This window comes from Mytilus californianus, unplaced genomic scaffold (assembly GCF_021869535.1).
Source record: "Mytilus californianus isolate M0D057914Y unplaced genomic scaffold, xbMytCali1.0.p SCAF_26, whole genome shotgun sequence".
Taxonomy (NCBI): domain Eukaryota; kingdom Metazoa; phylum Mollusca; class Bivalvia; order Mytilida; family Mytilidae; genus Mytilus; species Mytilus californianus.
The window spans coordinates 3,864,739-3,888,169 of record NW_026262675.1 but is presented as its reverse complement, the minus strand read 5'-3'; the positions used below and the strand labels follow the sequence as shown (position 1 = coordinate 3,888,169).

Here is a 23,431-nt window from a genome sequence, read left to right as displayed (position 1 = left end):
TCAGGGTTCGACCTCTGCGGTCGTATCAAGCTGCGCCCTGCGGAGCATTTTATTCTTTATTACAATGTATTTATCTGGAACAACTTTCATGAATGATAATAAAATTATAACAAATAAAGTGATGGAGTGTTTATTAGCCTTGATAGTTACATTTATAGGATATCTCAAATCTAGCTACCATGAACAAAATTAGTCAGTGGAAAACTTCAAGAACTGTTGAACCAGTAGAATGAAATTTGGTATATACAGTTATTCCCTAGGACAGTATTGTTTACTGGTTATATTTTAACAACCTTGCCTATCAATTCAGATATACTTTCTGTTATTCCTTGAAATATCCTTACTGTTTTAGACCACCTAGCCATCTGAAACCAAATAATGTTGTTGGATGGTGTCATGGAATTGAAGTTACTTCATAATATTAGTTTCAAATGTAAGGGACACTCTGAAATACTATTTCAACTGAAAGAAGAAAATACTACAGAACAAAAATAAGGAGAAGTGGTATGATTAATGATTGCCAATGAGACAACTATCCACTTGAGTTGAAATGATGTGGATGTTGGCAATGAAAGGTCACTGTACGGCCTTCAAAAATGAGCAAAACTCATACTGTAAGTCAACTATAAAAGTGCCTGCAAAAAAAATTCAAAAAAGAAAACTAGTGGCTTATTTATAACAATACAATTTACAAAAAAACAAATATGACAGACATGAATTAATGACAACTGCTCAATTACAGGTTCCTGATTCTGGCAAGGAATATAAAGATTGTGGCAGGGTTAAATATATTCATGAGTACTTGTTCCTAACAGAACAAAGGGATTAGAAAAGTTGTTCCAACAGGAACAGTTATTACAGCATTCTAACAAATTTTCCAACAGAACTTTTATGTTGATGAATAGGTTATCAAGAGTTGGTAATTTGGCAAATCTGATCTGCAATTTCAAAAATACTCATGTAATTTTTAACCAGATTTTCTGACAGAAATCAGGTTATTTCGGAGTTTAGTGTGGTGTCCATTTTGCTGAACTAGTATACATCACTGTTTATGGGCAAGCTGAAGCCCGCCTAAGGGTGCTAAATTTTCTTGATGCATTGAATACTATTCTATATTGATTTGGGTTGATAGACAGGAGTAAGGGCGTCTCAAGCTGATTGTGTTTAACATATGAACCATTCAATTATAAATGCCTTTCAAATTTTAATATGCTGTTACTGATGACTAAATGGAGGTCAAGTGCGATATTGCCAATTTTCGCTCTTGCTGTTCAGGATTTAAGGCCCTTGATTGATTTGAAAATAGCATTAAAGTCATTTCAGTGCAATAAATTGAGAACTTTTCAAATTCAAATGGAAAGGGTAACTATTTTTCAGATAAAATTTTAATGATTTTTAGTTTTTCTTTTCTTGTTGGGTTGCTATCTATTTAACATATGATTTCATCTGCATAAATTCATATTAAATCAAAGAATCGTCAATATGTAATGGCATTGTGCTTATTAGATACTGGATATCATGTTCATAAATTTATGTAAAAAACTTTGAACCTCTACAACAGGACATGTTATAGGTTTAAGTAAACTAAACAGAAATCAAAACAAATCAGTCAAAACATATTTTTATTTCATAAGTAATTAAACCTGAATGTTCTCTGTAATCATATGTACAATTTTCTTAAAATACAAGAATGCATTAATTATACATACTTTATAACTTGCATGGCTGAACTGATTTCATCCTAGAATCCAATATTCATTCTCAAAATTTCAACTGTAACCACTTATTTTCAAAACTTCTTCCCAACAGTTGTCATTTATATTTAATAAATATGTCAACAGTATCATATACATCTATTACATATTAAATATATAGACCTTACCTTTGCAAAATAAACAAATGTAATATGAACCAACATTGCTTTACAAGGTCCCTTTGTATACATATTATTCTTAAATATATAATAATGTAATTTTTTTATGCTCTGTGATTCATAAATTGTAAAACAGAATGCAAAAGGCTCTTAACTGCTTAACTAAAATATTTTTCTGGTTTCAAAATTGGACTTCTATATAAGGTTACTGATAATAAAGTCATCTTTACCTGTCATACACTTATAGATTTTGATATAGAACAGAAGCTTCCACCCAAATAAGGAAATTCTAAACTATGTCAAGCATTACACTAACATGAATACAGTTTATATCTGCCCTAGAATTCACATTTATTAAAACCAAAAGTACATCCCAAAGACTTGCTAAAACATATTAATGCTCCTTACACCAGTTATGTCAATATCTTGCTATTATAAAAATAAATTATATGTAACTAGCTACACCATTTTCTCTTCTTTTAAAAAATACACGAAGTACCAATGAAAAACAATTTCATTCCTTCAATTGATCTTTAAGTAATTTTTTTTCATTTTCCATCTTGTTCCTTGTACTGGCTTTGATACATTGCACATTTCCTTTTTGTTCCCAAATTATGAAGATCATGTTGATGTCACTGGTTTTCCTAAACGACCAAATACACCAACTGGACTGGCAGGCTTTTTGGATACTGTGGCAACTTTTTTAGGCCCAAGTCGATTGTAAACTGCACCTTGAAGAAAAATTAATTTTTTTAACAATAAAGATAATATGATATTGAACAGGTTTCTAAAGATGTTAAGGATGTCCGCTACTCTTGTTTCTGACTTTTTGTCAAATATTCGGAATCCTCTAGTTTTTTCCATGTAGTGCCAATAAAAAATTTTGCCTGCTAACCCCTACTTTTCATTCCATAATTTTATTACATATAGTTTAAAAAGCCATTTTTGAAAATCTTATAAAGTCCTTGTTATTTTTTCATAGTTTTTGAATGTAAAAAGGTGTCAATGTTAAATGTATAAAAAATCTAGAGAGAATCATTTCCCGCCAAATTTTCAATAGATTATATCTCAAAAACAAGGACACGGACCTTTCATTTTTTTCTGCTTTTTGAGTTCCTTTACTTATATACTATCAATTTATTACCGTCTTTCAAAAAGCTTGTTATTTTGAAACAGAGGAGCGAACATCCTTAAAATGAATAATGCTTGCTGTTACAGATTAATAGGTTATAAAAAAAAAGGTATTTAGATTCTATCCATTTATATACAAAGATATTTCATTTCTCCATATGTGATAAAGTTCTAAAAGAAACATGGGTGGAAAATGGCTCTTAATTCAAATCGTCTCCCCATGTTTTCAAATTTATTAATTCAACAGTATAAATTAAAAAGAATATTTTTATATATCTTATAATCATTTGTAGCCACTTTTATTTCCCTCATATCAATAAAAGCTATGTTTTTGCAGAAATATAAAAGTATGATCCCCTAGGCAAGAAGGCTATTATCATATGTTTAAATATAATGTATTTTACTAAGCCTTGTAAAACAGAATATATTTATGCTCATTTTACCATGACCACTGGGATTCTGCATTTTAGGGACGGTTTGCCTGCAACTGCTGAAGATAGTGCAAAAGTGTAATTTGGATGCCATAAAATTAAGTCCAAAATCAAACTTTTGCTCAGGATGCTATCTATAAATTACGAAAAAAGCTTCTGACCAAGATATGTAAAATTCCATGAAGGTATAACAAAGTTATTTAAATTTCAAATTTCTCTAACCTCAGACTGTTCCAAAATGTTGACTGCATTTATTAGTAAAATACAGAACAAGAGGATGTCAATATGACAGCAAACCAGGTTTTTTGTATATTTATTAGTGTCATTGTTAAAGCAATAATGGGCCATCTCCAATCCTGAACAACAAAAGTAAAAATGATCAGTATCGAACTTAACCTCCATTTTGTCATCAGTAACAACACATTAAAATTTAATTTGCCAACCTGACCACCTGCAGTACAACCCAAATGAATAACCAGATTTCTGTTGGAAAATCCGTTTTAAAATTGGGAATAAAATAAAAATGTTTCTCTAGATGGTATCTCTTGGTCATTGATGTTTTAAACACTTTAACATTTAATACTTTCAAATTGTTAATAAAAAACTTAAATTCATCTTTCAGGAAAATAGGGAAGAATAAAAAATATATTTCCAAATTTTGCTTCTGATGTTATCTCTTGTAGAACATTTGTTGTTCATGTTTTTGGTCTTTGTGTAAATATTTTCTCATAGGAGTCAGGTGTTGGTGATTGGTGCAATCTGTTGTACTTTCCAATTTTTTTGGTAATGATGCTATTCTTAACATATGTATCATAAACTTGAATGACAATGATACCTGATCTAGTAGCATCTATTTCATCAGTTGTACTAGACACTTCTTGAAGACTAGTCTTTTTGCCCAATCTTTCCTTTATTCTCTTATTCAACTGGATTTCTGCATCTTCTGACAAAATTCCTGCAGTTGCAACTAACTTCTTAGCAGGCACTTTAGCTGAAAGAGTAGATAAATGAAATGACAAATTTTCAACAATTTTCTTTTTACAGTAGTAATGAGATATTAGAAAGATGCTCACAAGAAAACAATAGCAAATAGTAAAACTCAGAGGAAAGCTTGGCTGAAATTAAATTATCAGTTGATCACTAAAGCAAAGATACCTATTTACATTCAAAGAGTCTAGGCAAAACCTGCATTGATGACAAGCTCCAAACCACAACAAAAGTTAACAGACAAATTTAGGGTCTTTTAACACGATATTTTCTATCATTGAATCAATTTTAAGCTTTTTGTCAAATAAAAAACCATACATTTTTCTGATGTTTTCTGTACAAATGGATTTCTCCTGTCAATAATTTTTCTGCTCATTATATATCACTTCTTATACTTCTGTTGACAAATAGTTTTGCAGGAAATACGTTCTAATGTCTTCTGAATTTAATTTTGGGTAAACTTAAATGATGAAACACTTTGATCTCACCAGTCAAATAACAAAAAGGAATATCTTATAATGCAGATAAATATTTAAAAACATGAAAAAGGTTCTCAGCCTCAATTATTTTCTAAGCTTGTAGAAAGACATTATGTTTATTATTGTATTATTGCTGTCCAATTGAAATTTATATATTTTTTATTCATAACCCTTATAGAACATATTTTGCATTAGTGATATCATTCTAAATGCAAATAAATTCTATTCTGCATGAAAATATCATATAAAAGAAGACATGAACTTACCAGTGACTTGTTTTGTAATAGTTATCTTTTTCATCACGGGAACCTTAGGTTTTTTAGCAGGTGATGGAGTATTTTTAAATATTCCTGCATATTCTAACTGTTCCCCTCCTTCGTCATCCTCATCAGAGTCCAGGTCAAGAGATGTTGATGTTGCTTCCCGTTTTAAAGCTTGCTTGCCACCCAACCTACTGAACACTGAGCCCTGAAAAGATATACTGTTATAATAATTTTTTGAGATTTTAACATTGCTTATATCTAAAGGTTTCATAATAACTGAGAACTGGATATTGCTTGATATCAACTTGAGATATTCAGTTTCAATACATCGTATTATAATAAACAAGCCTTTAGGGAGATAATAATTATCTTCATCCTGCTCAAATATTTAGATTACATAAACTTCACTTCAAATATAAGTCTGCTTACGGTATTCAGAATATTGTGTTAGGAACACAGCCTACTGTTACTTTTAGAAGTTTTCAAGCTTTTTATAAGCTTCAGAATGAAATCAAGAAGAATATTTCAGGTGAAATATGTGAGTGTTTTGTTCATCATTAAAGAAATCACAAATTTTTATGTTCCAAATAATTTATACACTACCTCAGACGTAGAACTGATTAATAAACCAGAATTTGTTACTGTCGTCTGTCTTGTTTCTGAACCAAGTCTATCAAATACTGAATCAGTCTTTTTGGCTGAAAAGTAATAAAAGGGAGTTTTATTTCTGAATTTTCCAAAAATTCAAACAATATTTTTCATGAATTTCATACACCATATGCTTAACCAATTTTTAGGTAGTATTGTGTTCATATTGAATAATACACTGTACAGTGTGTATGTTTGTTACATGTGTTGCACACATTGTCATGAACCTGTGGGGCGAGTTCTGCTATTATCAAAATTATCCTTCAGCTGACAAAAAGATTCTGAAAACATGCTTCCTGTATATATTTTCTAATTTAATTATGTCTTCATTGATTGCTTTTAAGTCAGGGTAAATCCTAAGAGAGCAAAAACTAAATATTTGTCCTGATCATGTGATTGACTTCACCGTGCTTGATTACCTTGATAAAATCCCAGGAGATTGAAATTTGTTATAAACATTAGAACATGTTTTACCTTTTTACCTGCAATAAATTTGTCAAAGAAGCCAATAAATTATCAAAAATTGCAAGCCAATATATGTATGGTCAGATCATATGTTTTCGTATGTTATATGAATTCAAACTATGCTTGCCTTTACAATGGAAATTGCGACGTCACAAAGCGTTCTTAATAGCACGAAATCTGGTAATACGAGGATAAATCTATATTTTCATTTTGTTACACACTGGAAAATATGTAAGTTCTATTTAGATGCATTTATGATAAAAACAATGTGAGCGACTTGGTCAAATTGAGGCAAAAATGATTATTCAAGGAAGCCAAAATGGCCAAATTTGAGTTCCTGTATAATGGACTCATCAGAATCAGCTAGGTCTCACCACTTCAAAAAGTTGTTCTAAGACTCACCCTAAGAATATCCTTGTGAGAACCCTGCTGTTGCACATTTTTGTAAGTTTAATTTTACTGATTCAAATACTGTTATAGTTCTTTTATTCGTGGGGTACCAATTTTCGCGGTTTTCGTGGATGGCTTTATCCACAAATTTAACTGTCCAACGAAATATAATAACTGTTGTCCAATTCCAGACATGGAAAGATCCCCATGTAGGTTTGATTACATGGATACGGTCATATAAACCAACGTACTATGAACTAAATATACATTTTTTTTGTACAACTTCAGACCGGATTTTACCAATTTAATCTTTAAAAAATCTAAAATGTTCGACTGTTAACATTTTATTTCTCATGAGAAATAATTTTTGATCGATGAAAGTCAGATTTCCAGTGATGATATGCTATAATGAAATGTTCCTTTTTACATAATTCTCATACGAAAAAAAAATACTGATTTCATTTTGGGCTTGCTTTTTTATGTCATAATAATTGATTCTACAATTCAAAATGTTATGAATTTGGTAGTAATGAAGGACAAACAAGTGAGTGAAAATGAACACCCAATTTAACAATGCCCCACAAATCATTATAAAACAACATATGATTAATATCACGAATATTCGATTCTGAAGTCTTCAAATTCTTCATTCAATTTTTTTCTTCAGAAAACTAAAATCCACGAATTTAAGAACCCACGAAAATGTAACTTTTGCTGAAACCACGAAAATTGATACCCACGAATAAAAATACTTTCACAGTATATAGTTCAAGAGAAAAAAGATATTAGGAATGAAAACCTGTCTAAAGACATTTTTTCTGATGGTATCTCTATCAGTATCTTAAAATAAGAGAGTACAAATTTACCTTTATCTTATTCTTACATGTCTTCTTCCTCTTACCTTTGGCTAAAAGTTTCTTTGTTTTCTGTGTCTTCCCTGACGGCATTGTAATTTTATATTTTCCTTCATGTTCTGGAAATACTCTTCTTTTCTTTGGGACTGGTACAACTTCTTCCAGTTTTTTGGACAATTTAACTGTGGTACTTCTAAGGCCAGATTCTAGATCAACATAAAGATCAAATCAAGTCAAATACTATTACTAAAACTGTCATTGAATTTTATCACACTAACAAAATCAGTTGGTTTTATTTCAAATTCATGGGACCTACATAATGGCCTTATCATATGTAGGTAGGAGGTGTGCTAAGGACCAACTTGGCCTAAAACAAATTTATGTATTACAAAAGCAGATGACTTTGGCTTGAAGATAATTGATAGTGAATTCAAAGTTGAAAGTCGAAGATCTTTGAAATATGAATATTCATGACAATTTAACAGTATAATGATAGCATATATCTGATTTTTCTACAAAAAATGACAAAATTCACATATTTACACACATATTTTTATGAAATATTGAGTACATGCAAGTATACCACAAACATTTTAATGAAAAATGCTCATATAGAAAAACATTGTGGAAAATTATTTAATTGGTACTTGCATGTGGTCTATATTTGCAAGTCCAAAATCTATGTTTTTTTTCTACTTTTCTTAAAATAACCTTTTCCATGTCAGACGTCACAACTGCATTTATTGTGTTATCTTCAATTACTTGCAGTGAAAGTATGTGTACAAACCTTCTACAGGAGGTGTGCCACCTAGACGGGCAGATAACTCTTTAGAGAGCTTAGGCACTACTGCGAGATTCATTGGGGCTGAGTCTGGATCATTTCCTAGGTAATGATTGACAGTCCTACTAGCAGCTGAAATTATATTGAACAAAATCAAGCATACACTTTTTTCATTCAGTTTTTAAACTAGTCGAATTCTAGTTTTTCAAAGGGATTGATATTCATTTAACTTTTCAAAACATATAACAATTACAAAGCAGTTATCTCGAGATCCCAGATATATTCAAATACCAATCAATATCATAGATTTTCATATCATACATCTGGAGTGGTAAACGTCAAACACATATTTTTGGTAAATAAACTGTTGACAAAGAGATATGTCTTGCTTTAAGTAAATTTTATAGTATAATGCAAATTTTGAAATTTAATGGCAAATACATTGTTGTACTTTAACATGTAAACTAAATGACCTATGCAAAGCATTCAGTCAAATGAATCATGAATGAGAGTGCTGGGTCAAATGACCTTTGTGGAAATGAGAATTGCCAATGCTAATACACCTGCATACGAGATACATTTGACTTTTGGTTCCCTTTAAACTGACCTAAACACAAACTTTAACATGTAAACTAAGCAAAAGCTTCAAAGTCAATAGATAATGATTAAAGGGGCAGGACCAAATAATCTCCATGGAAATGGGTTGCTGCCAATCATTATACAACTGCATACCAAATACCATTGATGGTTTATCTTAAACTGACATAATCACAAACTTTAACATGTAAACTAAGCAAAGGTTTGAAAGTCAATAGACCATGACTAAGAGGGTAGGGTCAAATAATCTCCATCGAAATGAGATGTGCCAATGCAAATACAACTGCCTACTGAATACCATTGACCTACCAATAGTAGTTCCCTTAAACTGCCTGAAACAGTACTCCCTAAGTCTTGCCTTTTCAACTTTTTTGAGACCAGACAAAAATTAACATAATTTTGAAAGGTTTGAATAAGTAAATCATTTTAGCAATATCAGGGGCCAATAATGACTCTTATCATATATACCACCTCCTTTATTTAGCTGGCATACAAAAGAGAAATGGTAAAACCAGTTTTTTCTTCTTTAAAAACTATAAGAAATAATTCCTTCAGTTATTATATTACAATGGGAAATGTGTGCATATGTTATAAATATTTCTTTCATTTTGAATATAAAGTAAGAAAATTTTAATCAGCATTAAGAAAGAATCCAATCATTTCTTTCCAATTAGTCAAACCAGGAAAAAGCAATATCCCTCTTTCATAGGTTCCAATCTTGCACCAACATGACCAAAGCCAGAATCTTACTACATATATAATTTATTAAATCTACTGTGTACCTGTCTGTCGTCTGGGTGTGGATGATATGTTTTTTGTACCCTGGAGTGCTTTCTCTCTTGCTAACTAAAACAGAAAGTTGCAAAACAATCAGTTCGATTTATGAACAGCATTGTGATATCACACGTTACTTACCATACCTTAAAATAATTGTTTTTTTATTAAAAGTTAAAATTTTATGTGCAGTTGCATGTAAAGTTAAAAAGTTGTATTTCTAATCTAACTCAAATTGAGATGCAGAATCCCTCAGAAGTTTTTTAAAGCAACACCTTGTGTGTTTATTGACATTATTTACATTTCAGTTAACATTATTTTATTGAACACAAAAAAACACAACATTGGATAATTATTTATGACTTGAACAATTGTAAAAGTTCATTATACAGTTTAACTCCTGCTTGCATAGAATAGTTTTTGGAAAAACTCATTTAACTGCTTTCTCACTTATTTGAAAATATGTCCCTTAATTCTTAGATAAAAGTAAGATATCGATTATATCTTGCCTACAAGTAAAGTTTACCTGTGAATGTACTGTTTTTGCATGTTTGAGGATAGCGATGACATCTCCTAGAATGGAGATTCCCATTTCTGTAAGATACTCTTTAGTCAGGTCCATTAACATGTCTTTTTGTATCCTGTTGTCTGTAAATGTGATAGCATAGTTTGTTGATTCACTTGGTGGAATTCCACATTCTGTAAAAAACTTTATCCAGTATGAGGTATCAGCTCCTGTACAAAATAATCAGAAAAAAACGGTAAAAGCCTGATTTAAACTGTACTAAAATGGATCAGGAACCTTACATATGATATTAAATTTCTCGATCACTTTTCCATAAAACTAAATACCAGTACATTGTATATGGTTGCAATTGTTAATTGTAGATATGCTAAATACTTAATTAATAACTTACTAGTCCAGAAATGGCAATGCCTAAACAGCTTAATCTGTATAAAAGTCAGCTATGTGGTACCTTATCTAATACAAGTAAATTATTCAATCCATCTTGTACATGTTGTATGGGAAAGGATTTGTATAGGTTTTGCCTTTTGTCCAATTCCTTTATTTAAATGCACATTTGATATTTGAATAATAAAATACTTTGTAGAATTGAATTGAAATAAAATGCTCTGCTGAGCGCAGCTTGATACGACCGCAGAGGTTGAACACTGAACAGTTGGGGCAAGTATGGACACAACAGTCAAGCTTGATACAGTACTGAATTTGGATTGTGATTAAATATTTGACACAGCATAGGTTTCTGACACAGACTGAATGTGGTCTAAGAACTTAAAATTTTTTAATTTACCTATTCAAACCATATCATTATTATTTGCTTTTATATATAAATCAGAAATAACCAATTTAAAATGGAAAATTTTAAAGAAAATAAAATGCTCCGCTGAGGCGCAGCTTGATACGACCACAGAGGTCGAACCGTGAACAGTTGGGGCAAGTATGGACACAACATTCAAGCTTGATACAGCACTGAATTTGGATTGTGATTAAATATTTGACACAGCATAGGTTTCTGACACAGAATGAATGTGGTCTAAGAACTTAAAATTTTTTAATTTACCTATTCAAACCATATCATTATTATTTGCTTTTATATATAAATCAGAAATAACCAATTTAAAATGGAAAATTTTAAAGAAAAAAAAAAATCCCCCCCCAAATTTTTTGAACCCCCTTATGATTCATCACCCCCAAACTCAATCCCAGCCTTCCCTTTGTGGTATGCAGTACAATTTCAGAGAGATCCATACACTTGAACACAAGTTATTGTCTGGAAAATAGAAAAATGCTTGTTTTTATGCCCCTTTTTGGCCCCAAATTCCTAAACGTGTAGGGCAATTACCCCCAAACTCAAACCCAGCTTTCCCTTTGTGATATGGAACCTTGCAGTACAATTTAATAAAGATCCATACACTTACACACAAGTTATTGTCCTGAAACTAGAAAAATGCTTGTTTTTTTTGCCCCTTTATGGCCCCTAATTCCTCAAATTTTGAGGGAATTACCCCCAAAATTAATCCCAGCCTTCCCTTTGTGATATGGTACCTTGCAGTACAATTTCAGAGAGATCCATACACTTGAACACAAGTTATTGTCTGGAAACTAGAAAAATTCTTATTTTTGGCCCCTTATTCCTAAACGTTTTGGGCAATTACCCCCAAACTCAAACCCAGCTTTCCCTTTGTGATATGGAACCTTGTAGTACAATTTCATGAAGATCCATACATTTACACACAAGTTATTGTCATGAAACTAGAAAAATGCTTGTTTTTGCCCCTTTTTGGCCCCTAATTCCTAAAATTTGGAGGCAATTACCCCCTAAATCAATCCCAGCATTCCCTTTGTGATATGGTACCTTGTGGTACAATGTCAGAGAGATCCATACACTTACACACAAGTTATTGTCATGAAACTAGAAAAATGCTTGTTTTTTGCCCCTTTTTGGCCCCTAATTCCTAAAATTTGGAGGCAATTACCCCCAAAATCAATCCCAGCATTCCCTTTGTGGTATGGAACCTTGTGGTACAATGTCAGAGAGATCCATAAACTAACACACAAGTTATGTCTGGAAGTTACAAAAATGCTTATTTTTGGCCCCTTTTTGGCCCCTAATTCCTTAACTATTGGTACCATAACCCACAAAATCAATCCCCACCTTCCTTTTGTGGTATTGAACCTTATGGTAAAATTTCATAGAGATCCATTTACTTAAACTAAAGTTAGAGTGTGAAAACCAATGTGTATTCGGACGACGACGACGCCAACGTCATACCAATATACGACCGCAAAATTTGTTTGCAGTCGTATAAAAAAAGGAAAAAATATCCCTCCCCCAAATTTTTTTAACCCCCTTATGATTCATCACCCCAAACTCAATCCCAGCCTTCCCTTTGTGGTATGGTACCTTGTAGTACAATTTCAGAGAGATCCATACACTTGAACACAAGTTATTGTCTGGAAACTAGAAAAATGCTTATTTTTGGCCCCTTTTTGGCCCCTAATTCCTAAAATTTGAAGGCAATTACCCCAAAAATCAATCCCAGCCTTCCCTTTGTGGTATGGTACCTTGTAGTACAATTTCAGAGAGATCCATACACTTGAACACAAGTCATTGTCTTGAAACTAGAAAAATGCTTGTTTTTAGGCCCCTTTTTGGCCCAAAATTCCTAAACGTTTAGGACAATTACCCCCAAATTCAAACCCAGCTTTCCCTTTGTGATATGGAACCTTGTAGTACAATTTCAGAAAGATCCATACACTTACACACAAGTTATTGTCATGAAACAAGAAAAATGCTTGTTTTTTGTCCCTTTTTTGGCCCCTAATTCCTTAAATTTGGAGGCAATTACCCCCAAAATCAATCCCAGCATTCCCTTTGTGATACGGAACCTTGTGGTACAATGTCACAGAGATTCATACACTAACACACAAATTATGTCTGGAAGTTACAAAAATGCTTATTTTTGGCCCCTAATTCCTTAACAGTTGGTACCATAACCCTCAAAAGCAATCCCAACCTTTCTTTTGTGGTATTGAACCTTATGGTAAAATTTCATAGAGATCCATTCACTTAAATTAAAGTTAGAGTGCGAAAACCAATGTGTCTTCGGACGATGACGACGACGGCGACAACGACGCTAACGTCATACCAATATACGACTTTTTTGCGGTCGTATAAAAATTATCGAATGCTTTAGCAACGTCCATAATAACGAGATCAGTTTGTATGATATTGTTAGTTGCAGCTGATAGTTCATGGATGAAAGAAAGTAATTGTGTTTAACTGCATAATAATGACCATGACTGTTGAAAGCTGTGTTTGATGTCATACAGGATGCTATCACTCACAAGCTGCTTCATGATGTGTTTTGTAACTTAATGTTACATTAACATGATTGACTTGCAGTCAATTACTTTTGAAAGGAAAATTTAGAACATGCATTTATTCTATCATATGTACATAATTATCATACATTGCTTTATAGTAATAACAAATGAGATCTACAGTGACTATTTTCAAATTCAGCCAGTATCAAAGAAGATTAAAAGTTAATCATCTGGTGTGTTACGAGAATAAAGAAAAAACAAACATAAATCTGAAGTGCACATAATACTTTGTCTTTCAGGAATCGTTAGGACTAGATTTCTGGTTTAATTTAATGCGCAAAATGATAAAAAGCCTTATTCAATATTTGGAAAATATTAAATTTTGTTTAATTACCTATTGAAATTTTATGTTTTCATGTATTTCGTTGAAAATGATACAAGAAGAGAGCCCTATAGATAAAAATTTTATTTTTTTATTTTGATCACAACCATGTTATTAAATTTATTTTTCCTAACATGCTTAAAGAAATGATTTATAAAGTCTGACTTTTTTAAAAATATAATGTAGATTTAATCACAATTAATTAATTTAAAAAAAAAATCATGTACCTAGGGGTATATTTATTTCTTTCTAATTGGCTTAACACCTGTTTAACATGCAGACATAACTGTTGTAAAAACAGTTATTATATAGTTTATGATAAAACAAATAGCTAGAGGTTATATTTATTGATTGACTTATGACCTTTCAAATTGATTATGTTAAATCAATGTCTAACAATATCCATCTGAATATACAACATATTTATTCTAAAACCAGTTGTTGGCATGACACGGGTTATGTTCTTCTCATATATTTTATGATGGTATAATACTAAACCCCTAACAGGAGGGATTGTGCCTGATATTCATATGATGAAGACATAATCTTTCATTCAGTTTAATTGAGGTCTGGAGCTGGCATGTCAGTAACTGCTAGTAGTCTGTTGTTATTTATGTATTATTGTCATTTTGTTTATTTTCTTTTGTTTCCTATTCTGACATTGGACTTGGACTTCTCTTAAACTGAGTTTTACTGTGCGTACTGTTGTACGTTGGTTTTTTCTACATTGGCTAGAGGTATAGGGGGAGGGTTGAGATCTCAAAAAACATGTTTAACCCCGCCGCATTTTTGCGCCTGTCCCAAGTCAGGAGCCTCTGGCCTTTGTTAGTCTTGTATCATTTTTAATTTTAGTTTCTTGTGTGTAATTTGGAGTTTAGTATGACGTCCATTATCAATGAACTAGTATACATATTTGTTTAGGGGCCAGCTGAAGGACGCCTCTGGGTGCGGGAGTTTCTCGCTGCATTGAAGACCCATTGGTGGTCTTCGGCTGTTGTCTGCTCTATGGTCGGGTTGTTGTCTCTTTGACACATTCCCCATTTCCATTCTCAATTTTATGTAGGTAACAAGCTAATTAAGGTATAAGACAGTGACTTACTAATGGTTTCTTTTAAACACAAATTATGGCATGTTTCTTCAATATTTTTTTTTCTTTTTAATTTTTTGTTCATTCATTACAAAATAAAGAATCTTCGATGGTTGTGTAATTACAGAAGGTATACTGTGTAGGTTTTGATTTGTCAGCTAACTACATTTGCTAAGGTCATGGCTATTCATAATTTTCATTAAAGATTCAATCCTTCTGATCCTAAATCTTAAATGTAATTGAAAAGTAATTGTCAATAACAGACAATTTTGGCTTTGTAATTCATTACTTTTAATTACTTGTAATTGAAAAAATGCTCAATTACACATTACATTCAATTATTTGAGAAATTGTAATTAATTACAGCCAATTACAATTACATATTTCAATTACCCCATGTCTGAAAATAACAAAAAAACTTTGTCCATTCATTTTATAGTTAACTACTCCAGGTATAGTATTACTTGCATTTCAGGAGAGAGCCTTCACTCTGATGTTTCGGTTGGGATCTTTTATACATGTATAAACATCCTTAATATTGCAAAGGTGCTCAGTCTGAAGTAAATCCAAATACCAAACTCTGAAACAATAGACTGACAATCCATGACATAATGAATAAAACATTTTATTCATATTGCTCCTAAAGTTTCAGACTTTCAGTGCATTTAAACACTTCTGGCTTTCAAAATTTTAGGTTAGAGTGTTCCTGGTGAATGTAAAATCCAGAAAAGCACTCCAGAAACACGGAATTTATCAGATGCAAGTTGATGAAATCAGCCAGTTCTTAACAGCTTTAAAGCCTTTATGCTTGGCACACTTTTTGAACACGGGTGCAAAATTTAGCATGCTGCCAATCTTGTTGTGTCTGTTCAGTTCCAATTGATTTTTTAAAATATAATTAATATGATTGGTATGCCTCCGGGAAATATTGGATAATGATCCCTAATCAACTTTTACCTGTGTTTTTATTCACATCTGACATTGATCACAAGCTGAGAACTAGCTATAGAATCATAAAGAAATTAAAATTACATGACAACTGTATTCATTATTTAATTACTTTTCAGCAAAGACAATCATCAATTCTGATTTAATAAAATGCTCCGCTGGGGCGCAGCTTGATACGACCGCAGAGGTCGAACCCTGAACAGTTGGGGCAAGTATGGACACAACATTCAAGCTTGATACAGCACTGAATTTGGATTGTAATTAAATATTTGACACAGCATAGGTTTCTCACACAGAATGAAAGTAGTCTAAGAACTTAAAATTTTTTAATTTACCTATTCAAACCATATCATTATTATTTGCTTTTATATATAAATCAGAAATAACCAATTTAAAATGGAAAATTTTAAAGAAAAAAAAGGAAAAAAAAATCCCCCCCCCAAATTTTTTGAAACCCCCTTATGATTCATCACCCCCAAACTCAATCCCAGCCTTCCCTTTGTGGTATGGTACCTTGCAGTACAATTTCAGAGAGATCCATACACTAGAACACAAATTATTGTCTGGAAACTAGAAAAATGCATGGGTTTTTTGCACCTTTTTGGCCCCAAATTCCTAAAAGTTTAGGGCAATTACCCCCAAACTCAAACCAAGCTTTCCCTTTGTGATATGGAACCTTGCAGTACAATTTCATAAAGATCCATACACTTACACACAAGTTATTGTCATGAAACTAGAAAAATGCTTGTTTTTTTGCCCCTTTATGGCCCCTAATTCCTAACATTTTGAGACAATTACCCCCAAAAACAATCCCAGCCTTCCCTTTGTGGTATGGTACCTTGCAGTACAATTTCAGAGAGATCCATACACTTGAACACAAGTTATTGTCTGGAAACTAGAAAAATGCTTATTTTTGGCCCCTTATTCCTAAACGTTTTGGGCAAGTACCCCCAAACTCAATTCCAGCTTTCCCTTTGTGATATGGAACCTTGTAGTACAATTTCATAAATATCCATACACTTACACACAAGTTATTGTCATGAAACTAGAAAAATGCTTGTTTTTTGCCCCCATAATTCCTAAAATTTGGAGGCAATTACCCCCAAAATCAATCCCAGCATTCAAACCCTCAATCAGCATCATTTAACAGTAATATCTAAAAATGGAAATTACATAATAAAGGTATTAAAATAGAAAATGACATCATAGTCATGGCTAAAAATAAACAAAATCCTTAATCAGCAACATTTTACAGTAATATCTAAAAATAAAATTCCTTTGTAACCATAAAAGCCCATTTAAATACATCATGACAGATATTAAAATAGAAAATGACATCATAGTCATGGCTAAACATAGCAAAAACCTTAATCAGCATCATTTAACAGTATTATCTAAAAATAAAAATTTCTTTGCAACCATAAAAGTAAAATAGAAAATGACATCATAATCATAGCTAAAAATAAACAAAAATTTTTTTTATTACCAAATTTTAAATGGAGTTTATTAAACTAAAACAATAAATTTGCAACCATAAAACCCCATTTAAACACATCATAAAAGTATTAAATAATTCAACTACATCATAAGGCTATAAAAATAGAAAATGACTTCATAGTCAAGGCTAAAGGTAAACAAAAAACCTTCATCAGCAAAATTTTATATTGGCAAATTTCCAATGAAGTTTATTATACTAAAATTGTTGGCAAATTTCCAATGCATTTATTAACAATAAAGTTATTGGCAAATTTCCAATTTACATAATTTAAAAGCAGTGTAAGTGAGATATTTAAATGAGTTTGAATTACCAACCTTACACTGCTTTTAAATAATGTTTTGTACTTATTTGTCTATTAACCTGGAAACCCTTGTTTTTTTCACCTTTTTTTCCCTTATTATTTAAAGGTTTGAGCCATAACCCTACCCCAAAGCCAATTCTTAAATTCCAATGTAACCTAAATTTACAATATACATAACTTCAATTTAAGTTTTTGATAAAATCAAACCACATCATTATTATTTGCTTTTATATCTAAATCAGAAATAATTAACCAACTTTAAGTGGAAAATTTTCACACATCACGCCCCCCCAAACTCAATCCCAGCCTTCAGTTTGTGGTATGGTACCTTGCAGTACAATTTCACAGAGATCCAATTACTTAAACACAATTAATTGTTGGAAAAAAAAAAATGCTTATTTTTAACCCCTTTTTTAGCCCCTTATTCCTAAACATTTGAGCAATTATCCCCCAAACTCAATTCCAACTTTCTCTTTGTGATCAGAATTAACCAACTTAAAATGGAAAATTTTAAAGAAAAAAAAAGGAAAAAAAATCCCCCCCCCCCAAATTTTTTGACCCACTTCCCTTTGTGGTATGGTACCTTTAAGTACAATTTCAGAGAAATCCATACACTTGAACACAAGTTAATGTCTGGAAACTAAAAAAATGCTTATTTTTGCCCCCTTTTTTGGCCACTTATTAATAAATGTTTTGGGCAAACATTTTACAATAATATTTAAAACTGAAATTAATTTGTAACCTTAAAATTAAATAGAAAATGACATCATAGTCATAGCTAAAAATAAACAAACTATTGGTAAATTTCCAATATAAAATTGGCAAATTTCCAATGAAGTTTATTATACTAAAATAATTGGCAAATTTCCAATTTACATAATTCAAACATAGTGCAGGTGAGATATTTAAATGAGTTTGAATTACCAACCTTACACTGCTTTTAAATAATGTTCTTTACTCAATTATTTGTCTATTAAAATGGAAACCCTAGTTTTTTAACCTTTTTTCCCCTTATTCCTTAAACGAAAAAAAATAATTACCCCTTTTTTGACCCCCCCCCCCTATGATTCATCACCCCCCCTTCCCCCCCAAACCAAGCTCAATAACAGCCTTGCCTTTGTGGTATGGTACCTTGTAATACAATTTTAGAGAGATCCATACACTTGAACACAAGTTATTGTCTAGAAACTAAAAAATGCTTATTTTTTACCCCTTTTTAGGCCCCTTATTACTAAACGTTTTGGGCAATTACCACAAAACTCATTTCCAGCTTTCCCTTTGCGAAATGGAACCTTGTAGTAAAATTTCAGAAAGATCCATACACTTACACACAAGTTATTGTCATGAAACTAGAAAAATGCTTGTTTTTTGCCCCCTTTTGGCCCCTTATTCCTAAAATTTCGAGGAAATTAACCCCAAAATCAATCCCATCATCGACCCTTTGTGATATGGAATCTTGTAGTACAATGTCAAAGAGATCCATACAATAACACACAAGTTATGTCTGGAAGTTACAAAAATGCTTATTTTCGGCCCCTTTTTGGCCCCTAATTATTTAACTGTTGGTACCATAACCCCCAAAATCAATCCCCACCTTCCTATTGTGGTATTGAACCTTATGGTAAAATTTCATAGAGATCCATTCACTTAAACTAAAGTTAGAGTGCGAAAACTATTGTGTATTCGGACGACGACGCCGGACGACGACGACGCCGGACGACGACGACGACGACGCCAACGTCATACCAATATACGACCACAAAATTTTTTTGCGGTCGTATAAAAATTAATACTTAATTTAATTACGTATAAAAAAGTATTTTTTCACAAGTAACACATGTGCTTTATTTACTAGGTAATACACATGCATGAAATTGTCTTCAGCAGATTACACATTTAATTGTAAAATGCAAAACAATTTCATGCTAAATTTAACGATTGCAACTAATATCTGTTATATTCAAACATTTTAAAAGGTAATAAAATTAAAAAGCCGTTGATTTCCTGTCAATTTGATAAACAAAACGAATCCCGGAAATGAATCCGGAATTACTCGAACTTTTGTATTGTTGCAAAACTTCCGGTTTTAATTTCATCTTCAAAATCAACAGAAACGTTAGCGATGTCTGAGAAATTTACCATTTTGAGTCATTAAAATCATTTCAATTTTAAACTGTTGCCTTCCCTAAACTGTTCTTGAATGATTTTAGAAAATTGGTAAGTAAAATCACGAAGTAAATGCGATAAAACAGTCAATACAAGCTCGTTGATGCTATGAATCTAGTGACAGTGTGATATCAACAATTTGAAAAAAGGGTACCAGCTTTTAAGTCATCTCAAAATGACAAAAACTGTGGGAAAAAAGTTCCGGATCCTTGCACTGAACCATGAAAATGAGGTCAATGACATGTACATTTGTACAATGGACATATTACAAACAGAAACTTCGTAAAATAAGGAATCTACATACACATGATACAAGGCATGAAGCATCCATGTATTCAACCTTCTGAACTATAAAGAAGCATCCATGTATTCAACTTTCTGAAATATAAAGAAGCATCCATGTATTCAACCTTCTGAAATATAAAGCTTTATACAAATAGTTTACGCCACCACCGCCAGATAGTAATACCTATGTCTCGCATACTGCGACTTTCGTCACATGAGACAAAAATCATTCTTTACATTGCAAGGGCAAGAACTATAATATGATATAGACAGTAGGAAGATCTCAACATTCTAAACATTAGATTTTCTCTATCGATAGTGGTTTTCAAGAAAATAGACAAAACTTGCATTTTACCCCCTTGTTCCATTTTTAGCCATGTTGGTTGGCAAACAGGTTCATCGGACATATCTATTACATTAATCATCCCAATGATGATTGAGGTTAAGTTTGGCTAAGTAGTTTCAGAGGAGAAGATTGTTGTTAAAGTTAACGGACAATGGAAGATTGATACAACGACAGACGACAGAGACGGATACCAATTAATGGGAAAAGATCATATTGGCGCTTTAGGCAAGGTGGGCTTACAAAAAAGGTAAAGAAGTTATCATTTATCAATTGAAGTTCGATGAGGAAAATTATTGTACTTGTGGTTTATGTTTTTTTTTCAGATTATCGAACTTTAAATGGTTCCATTTGGAAAAAGGGCTGCTTTTTACAAAATGAACTAGGACGTTTCCGCCGGACATTGTAGCAATTTGTGATACTTTCGTCTGGCATGTGACTGTACTTTGTTAGCTATTTTCCAAATAATTTCAACCACCCCCCCTTTTTACACGCATATCTACATAACTTCATAAGGCTACACTACACGCTTTTTATAGCAAATATAAGTTCAGATAATGGGGTGAAATGAAGTTATACCAACAAGAAATGTGGTTTTAGTTGAAAGAGGTGAGTGTGTAAATACCTGACGGTTTGGCTTGTGAAGCCATCGTCGAATATCGAGATTTGGGAAAATATTTAAGGTCATGTTTGCGTTTGATATGACGAGAAATCTTTGTTCTAAAATCAACGTCTCTTAAACGCTAAAATATTCAAAGCTCTGTTAGTACTAAAAATCGTAAGTCCAGTTAATGTATAATTCAAAGAAGAAAACATACGATTTTTTCCCTAAATAGTTATTATGAGTAAGTTTTCATTCAATTTTTAATCTTATATAAGAAACGTATACGCTGGTTTATAATTTGATACAAAATCGGATTCAAAACAAGAGAACAACAAAAAGACTTCTATATAGTCAAAGTGTGCGGGAGGTTAGTTTGTGTTGTCTTTCAATAAATATAGTCCCCCCTTTTTGAGAGTGGGACATTTCTGCCCATGCACCGGTTCCTAAACCCCTGCTTGGATTGATCTGTTTCAGCAAAAGTTGTCAAAATGTCTGGACTGAAAAAAATGAACCGTGACTAGATAAATCTATTGCGTCCGACTGAGCGCTTTTCTGGCTTGCCCTTCACCAGGTTGAACGCTCAAACCTAAATATTTGAAAGCCAGGGGTGGGTAAATACGCTGAAAATTTGGGAGTTTAATATGACCAAATGACCTGAATGATAATTAAGACGAATGAAATTCTTTTTATTCATGATGGCACGTATTTTCAGTCTATCAGTGTTTCCGATTTTGTTAGCAGCATCAAATATGCTCAAGACCGAGCACCTCCGTAAAAGTGTACTGCCTACATACCTTGGAAACCGGACAAACATATTAAGGTTTATATAAAAATCAACTTGAACCGAAGCATCACAGTTAAAGCTCGCCAGATGGCCAAGTGATACTATAGGAAATGCCGGTTTGCCCTAAAATTCAAGTTGTAATATCGACCCAGTTTTCAAAGGTAACTTATAGAAAGATTTAGAAGAGTTCGAGTCTGTAATGATAACATGAACTTTGTGTAAGCATTTGTCTGCAAAGGATATTTCCAAACGAACTTTCAAATAAAGAATATTTATGTTAAGAACAGCAGGGACCTTATTCACAAAGCATCCGTAAAAATACCGCACTCGTATTACGCGGTAAACGTTGCGGAATGATTTATTAGCAATACCAGAGACATCTCTGACATACTAGATATATGGTGTTATACTATTACTGAGCTGAGGATACCGTTTGGGACTAAGGGGACGACCATTTGTAATTCTGGGGGGGGGGGGGAGAATTTTGAAAATAAATAACTCAGCCTTGAAAATAACAAAAATGAATGGTTTGTTCTGTGGTAGTTTGAAAATAAATAACCTGACTTAAAATGTATTGAAAATAAATAACTCGGCAGGTCTTTTAAGCCATTTTATAAATGCTATTAGTATGAGATGGCACCAGATTCTTCCAAATTTCTTTTTTTTTCATATTTTTTTTTCGGGAAAAACTTCCCAAATCTTTTAATAATTCAATGTATAAATATTAATGTACTTGAAATGCCTGAAAATGGGTTTCATTTAACTTGAGGTATATTGTCTCAGGAACATTTACCTCCCTTTTATTACAGGGCCGTAACTACATTTAGGCAAATGCCTCATGTAGGAAATTTCAAAAACAAAAGCTTGTCTTCATATCAAATTGTATTCACGGCGAGTGTCTTGCAAGAAGCAAGTTCTGTTCACCCTCTGACGTAGCCCACGTTTTTCGGGATCCATGTTTTTCATTTATTTTTAGTTTTCAGTGTTATTTGTCTATTGTTTGTCGTTTTGTGTTTTATCTGTTCCCGGGTTTGTCTTTTGTTCATTGATAGCCCTTCTTTATTCTCTTAGTGTTGCATTCCATTTGTAATTTAGTAATTTAGTAATTTTGTTTTAAAATTGAATTTTGTTTTATTTAAGGACTTTTTATCTAACTTTACAAACTTCTTTAAATTGTATCCCAGTTAGGAACTACATCAAGTTGTAATTGAAATGTGTTATAAAAACTTACCTGACATAGTTATATCAATGATAATCAGCCTCCTCTTAACTTAATTTGAAAAAAACACATAATTGACAGGTATAAAAGATAAAAAGAAAATAATTTTCGATGTGTATGCAACTGCGTTTTTGCGTACGGGTTCCCAATATGACCTTTTGAAAACAATGCAATTACCTTCATCAATTGCCATTTTCTGGGGGAAAAACATTTCTACCCAAATTGAAAGTCTACCACTCAGAAGGCATACATTTGTAGGTCACTCTTTTGGTGTATATGTTAGCGGCAATA

General features: G+C 32.2%; 1 protein-coding gene across 2 annotated transcripts; it reads right to left on the bottom strand.

Moving 5' to 3' along the window:
- Positions 1-1,607: 1,607 nt before the first annotated feature.
- On the bottom strand, positions 1,608-23,411 carry LOC127732725 (uncharacterized protein C19orf47-like). Of its 2 annotated transcripts, none has more exons than XM_052241914.1 (9): positions 23,318-23,411; positions 10,200-10,408; positions 9,682-9,745; positions 8,309-8,434; positions 7,569-7,727; positions 5,768-5,862; positions 5,168-5,369; positions 4,271-4,426; positions 1,608-2,604 (listed from the first exon to the last, which is right to left on the bottom strand). In XM_052241914.1, the coding sequence occupies exons 1-9, from the start codon at positions 23,349-23,351 to the stop codon at positions 2,495-2,497; spliced, it is 1,155 nt and encodes a 384-aa protein (XP_052097874.1). In that variant the 5' UTR covers positions 23,352-23,411; the 3' UTR covers positions 1,608-2,494. The 2 variants fall into 2 exon arrangements, with proteins under 2 accessions (XP_052097874.1, XP_052097875.1); XM_052241915.1 differs by lacking the exon at positions 23,318-23,411 and adding an exon at positions 21,159-21,214.
- Positions 23,412-23,431: the final 20 nt, after the last annotated feature.